Consider the following 1,058-nt stretch of genomic DNA (forward strand, 5'->3'; position numbering starts at 1 on the left):
TTAGCAAAAAGGAAAGTTTGAAGCCTAATCTTGAAAGTAGAGATAGTGACATGTTTCACAGCGTTACAGTCTGTGTTCGGTAAGACCTCCTTATTCTTCATCACAGCCTGAACTATCTTAGGAAAGCCTTCCTGTCATTTCCTTTAGTGGTCTTCAGGAATAGTTTTCCAGGCTCTTTCAAGCACATTCCAAAGCTTTTCCTTTGCCTGGAATTTCTGTAATTGGGCAAAACCCCAGCTGTCTCTCTCCGTCTGCCTGTCCTCACTTCCTGTTGTTCTGTCTGCTCCACACACAGGTCTGTTAGTGCTACAGAGGATGAATGCTGCTACATTAATCCTGTGCACAGTTAGACTCTGTCACGCCTCAGCTGCTGTGTCTATATCTCACGTCCTGTTTGGTTGTAACTCATTTCTAAAACGTCACCAGGTTCTGATTGCTACCAGCACTCTGGCCTGGGGAGTGAACTTCCCCGCTCACCTGGTTGTCGTCAAGGGAACCGAGTACTACGATGGCAAATCCAGGCGCTATGTGGACTACCCCATCACAGGTACAGCTCAGTGACAGCCTGGGTGTGGTCTCTGTGGAACAGGAAGTGTGCTTCCTCCAGTCTGTGTGACGTTAAACTCCGCATTAAGAAGCTCTCTCATATAGCTGTCACTGACGCTCAGAACAAACTGCATTAACAGATCGTAAACGTTCTGCTCTAAAGGTTGTGTGTAACTGTGTGTGTGTGTGTGTGTGTGTGTGTGTGTGTGTGTGTGTGTGTGTGTGTGTGTGTGTGTGTGTGTGTGTAGACGTGCTGCAGATGATGGGGCGAGCAGGCCGTCCTCAGTTTGATGACCAGGGCAAAGCAGTCATCCTTGTCCACGACATAAAGAAGGATTTCTACAAGAAGTTTCTGTACGAGCCGTTTCCTGTAGAGTCCAGGTAACAGCACAATCTTCATCATCAGCATTCCTGCCATAGTCATCTGTTAGTGTCAAAGACTGGGCCCATCTGTGGATGTCTAATGTATTTAAATCTTTATGACCCGTAACTGTTCACACCAAGGTTAAAGT

At 46.8% G+C, this 1,058-nt stretch overlaps 1 protein-coding gene across 1 annotated transcript in view; it reads left to right on the plus strand.

The window, feature by feature from the left end:
* ascc3 (activating signal cointegrator 1 complex subunit 3) overlaps nucleotides 1–1,058 on the plus strand; it is an 81,860-nt gene that overhangs the window by 57,699 nt on the left and 23,103 nt on the right. The window contains exons 25-26 of the mRNA XM_013915921.1: nucleotides 427–547; nucleotides 795–927. Of these exons, the coding sequence (XP_013771375.1) occupies nucleotides 427–547; nucleotides 795–927 (254 nt within the window). The remainder of the gene's footprint in view (nucleotides 1–426; nucleotides 548–794; nucleotides 928–1,058) is intronic.

Source organism: Pundamilia nyererei, unplaced genomic scaffold, assembly GCF_000239375.1.
Source record: "Pundamilia nyererei isolate P.nyererei 1_Seehausen unplaced genomic scaffold, PunNye1.0 scaffold00397, whole genome shotgun sequence".
Lineage (NCBI taxonomy): Eukaryota > Metazoa > Chordata > Actinopteri > Cichliformes > Cichlidae > Pundamilia > Pundamilia nyererei.